Source organism: Malus domestica, chromosome 04 (genome assembly GCF_042453785.1).
Source record: "Malus domestica chromosome 04, GDT2T_hap1".
In the NCBI taxonomy this organism is placed as follows: domain Eukaryota; kingdom Viridiplantae; phylum Streptophyta; class Magnoliopsida; order Rosales; family Rosaceae; genus Malus; species Malus domestica.
In genome coordinates this window covers 10,092,824-10,097,073 of record NC_091664.1, presented here as the reverse complement: position 1 = coordinate 10,097,073, position 4,250 = coordinate 10,092,824, and the positions used below count along the sequence as shown (strand labels likewise).

General features: G+C 38.2%; 1 protein-coding gene across 1 annotated transcript; it reads left to right on the top strand.

The window, feature by feature from the left end:
• Window positions 1-808: 808 nt before the first annotated feature.
• Window positions 809-2,218, top strand: LOC114824352 (uncharacterized). Its single transcript, XM_029101041.2, has one exon. The coding sequence runs from the start codon at window positions 914-916 to the stop codon at window positions 1,985-1,987; it is 1,074 nt and encodes a 357-aa protein (XP_028956874.1). The 5' UTR covers window positions 809-913; the 3' UTR covers window positions 1,988-2,218.
• Window positions 2,219-4,250: the final 2,032 nt, after the last annotated feature.

The following is a 4,250-nucleotide window of genomic DNA, read 5'->3' as shown; positions in this document are numbered from 1 at the left end:
GATAAAGAGAAAATTGTATTGACATAGCAATCAAATTCCTAAAATATACTAAAAACCCGTTTATTTCAGAAACTAAGATTTGAAAAAAGATGATCATTCCGCCCAATTTCTAACAAAATAAGATGGTAAGTAAGTGATGCTTAACAATAAGGGATAATATTTGGAGTGTATTCAACTTTTGGTTTTGTCCAATAATATTTTAACATTTATTTTATCGTTTTAAAAAATAATGGACATGTTATTTAATTTTTCTTGAATTTTAGAAACAAATAAAGGTTCTTTTCACAACAAAAAAAAAAAGAAAAAAAGGAAAAAGAAAAAAAAAGATGTTTGTTTAAACATCGACAAAATTCGAGTCATGCTGTATAAAAGAACTTAACTCTTCTCCACCACTATAATAAATGGTCTCTTGTGAATCAAAAAGTGAGTACATAACTCACCATTGAGTTATAGAATTTAGCTTAAGAGTAAACTGTAACAATGGTCCCTCAACTTTAATCAAATTTGAGCAATGGTCCTTCAACTAAAAATCTATTACCATTGGTCCCTCAACTCATCAAAATATATAGCTATGGTCATTTTCGTCAACTTGGTCAGAATTTAGTCAAAATAGGTTATGTTAGAATGACCATTGCTATAATTGGGTTAAAGTTGAGGAATTATTGCTCCAATTAGGTTAAAGTTAAGGGACCATTTCTTCATTTGGATTAGAGTTGAGGAACTAATGTTAATGGATTTTTAGTTAAGGGACCATTGCACATTTTGATGAGTTAAAAGGATGAAAGATAACGAATTTTTAATTGAGAAAATTAAATTAAAGTTACGCAATCATTGCAACCATTTCCTCCCCAGCTAAATATTCCGTATACATCGCGAAAACGGAGAACCTGCAAAATCTCTGAGAGCGACAGATATGCAAGCTTTCAATTCCAACAACGACGGTGACTATGAAGTTTTTGTCACGGTAGAGAATACAGTTATCCCACTTGACGAGTCGCCTCCGACTCCGCTTCCGCTTCCTCGGATCACGATTCTTTTCAACGTGGTCATAAGCTACAATGTCGATTCGGATATCACCGGGCCGATCAGAGCCTACAATGCAAGGCTCCGACTTGATCACCCTTTTCACTCCTTCACATCCTGTCCACGAGATGCTGTATCCAACATGATCGCCGCCATGCAAATCCCCTTCCCGTTAGATCGTCTCCGGTGGAAAACGCAGAGTTTTGGCGGGAGCACCGAGCCATTAGAGAGCGTGGAAGCCATGATAAGCAAAATAGTTAATGGGGTCAATGCCATGGTGAGTGATGGGAAGCTGGGCATAATTGTTACAATAGAGAAGGAGATTAAAATGGTTGCACACCAAGTGTTTGATGAAATGCAGATGTTGGAAGTTCAGGCCAGGGAACTGCGGGATGAGTTGGAATCAGAAATACTGGGCAACCATCAGGACAATCGTGCATTGCTTGCGATTTACGACGATGGACTTCAACTTCCACAAGAGGGTTGGGCCAGGCAACTGCGTGAAGAGTGGGGATCCGCGGTATCACGGCTTAATCACATTAGTGTTATGCTTTCTGCTGACGATATGCATGGATTGGAGGGTGCTATAGAAACCCTATTGGGACTTCGGGATAGTGTGATAAGAACCTGTGCGAAAATGCGCCTAGTCTTGGCCTTGTTGCGGCAAAATACAAGGGATAGCGATGATAGGTTGTTGACAGAAGCGGTTGTGAGAGAGTCATTAGATCAGGCTGTGTTCAGGCCAATGCCTGCAACCAAAGCATCGGTCGAGGCCTTGAACAAGTTTGTGTTTGATGGTTCGAGTTGTGATCAGCTGTGCGTGGTTTGCTTGGAAAAGATGTTGAGTGGGGATCAAGTCACTTGCTTGCCGTGCTCTCATATTTTTCACGGAGACTGTATCATACAGTGGCTCAACTCGGGTCACACCTGCCCTGTTTGTAGATTCAGATTTCCGACAAACTGATGACCGGCACAGGTATATCGGATTTTAAGAGTGCCATTAAACTTTGAATTTTACTTTATAACAGTTTGCTTAAGAACATTTCGGAAAATGTCTAGCGGGAAGCTATATTGTGGCAGTTCAAATTTGGTTCCATTGGGCATCATTTTTCAACAAATATACTCTGGCGTACATATCTTTTTCATTGTTTGTAAACTTCAGTTTCATCTTTGTAATTGAGAGAAATTAACTTCAGCTCCAGTTAGCATCCTTAGCGGAGCCCGAACATTAGGACATTTAGCTTGTTGAAACCGAAAATTAGTCATCCACTTCCTACGGCAAATTAGAAATCCTAGTCCCTAAAAGGAAACTAATTCGTTTATCCTAATCGTAGAAGTAAGAGTAAGACACTGACGAGCTTATATATGAGTTTACTAAGGCTAAATCGATGAGTTTAGCCGATATGAAGCGAATATGACTTTTCCAGATGCTCTTGTACATCTACAAGGCACGTCCTTGGACCAATTTGGCCTTGTTTATGCAATCAGGATGTGCCCATTTGATATGATACATAGACGGTACACAGCTTCTTTATCACAGACTGGGTGGACTCTGTTGCATTTTCTGTATCTACGAGACTCCACCGTGCGAACCTCCTTTCAAGATTCATCTCTCTCTTGAAGAGCTCAAGTAAGAAACTCCGAAAGGTGGTTGTCGATGCAAACACAAAGGATTAAGAAGCGGTATCCGCTTTTGTTAAAAAAAATGTGTTCTTGTTAGGATTTGTAGACACAAATGGAGGCTCATTGACAGACAATAAACGAACTGAGACGATTACAGAATCTAAGATTGAGGACTTCGTCGAGATGGAAAAGATGTATCTACAGGACCAACTGAAGGGGATAAAGCAAAATCTTATGACTCAAACGACAAGAGGTTAGTGAACGACGACAGAAGGTTGATGAACGACGACAAGAACTTGATAAAAACGATTGAAGAATTGAAGGAGAAGCAACAACAATATTTGAGGAATTCGTGCGTAAAGATATCTCAGAAGTCAGAACAGCAACCATTCAATTGTTGGTTTGGCATTGTTGTTGTCGCAGTTAAAATTTAAGTATTTGAATTCTTTTTCTTTCTCCTTACTATGAATTAGGATTATGGGAGGGAAAATTTCACACACATTACAAAACAAAAACGCACGGCTGCAACTCTGAAATGAAGCCTGTACACAGTCCATGAAAAATCGCATGGCTGCAACTAGCATTTAAAATTTCTTCGACGTGGCCAATATTTTCATGGAAATATCCAAAAAGTAAAAAAAAAAAATATGGAGGCGGGGGGAAGTCTAAACTTCATTTCATATTGTGTAAGTCCTTAAGTTTAGTCTAAAATCGACATATATCATCAATATTTCTATTACATTTTTTAAATATCGAAAAAACTCTTATATTTCGTCCAATATAATGTTTGATACTCCTTAAAGTTTCATTTTAAATTTCCATCATTTACATAAAGCAACCGATATAGATATTTAATATATCCGTCGATATTTTCACAAATTTGCATATCGATCTTTCTACTGATACCGATATTTTCAACATCGGCTGCAACCTTAATTTCAACATGAAACAGTTATTCATCTTCCTTCTCTCTCGACTTTTACTTCAATGTTTCTCCATTAACTTCTGCATAGTTGACACCAGATTCATACGATAATTTTGGATTGTCACCTTCTAATTAATATTTCCCACCGATTTCACTGTTTACTGCCCCAAATTGGCACACCCAATTTCCTAAAGGGATTTGGAAACCAGAAATATAAAGAAACCCTAAAATTAAACTAATTCTAAAACGTACTTGTCTTAGGTTTTTATTAATCAAGGCAAATAAGAAATCGCCGACACTCAATTTCCTAAAAGAAAACTAATTTCTAACCCTAGTAGGAGTGAGACTTCACTCAGCTATATATCACTATAAATACAATAATAAAGGCCACAAGCCGCAGCTTCACCTAATTCAAATAAAACGTACCATGCAGTCATTCAATCCCAACCACGACCACGGCGACGACTACAACATAGTTGTGACGGTAGACAACTCAGGCCACCCAGATGATCACTTGCTTTCAAAGTTTCCTCAAGTCTCATTTTCTTGGGAGGTTTTCCAAAGCTACCATGTCACTGGCACCACTAGTTCGATTCGAGACCCGGTCGCAACACTAACATTCGATATACACTTGTTACCATCTCAGGACATCGTATCAAATATGTTACGTAACATACAG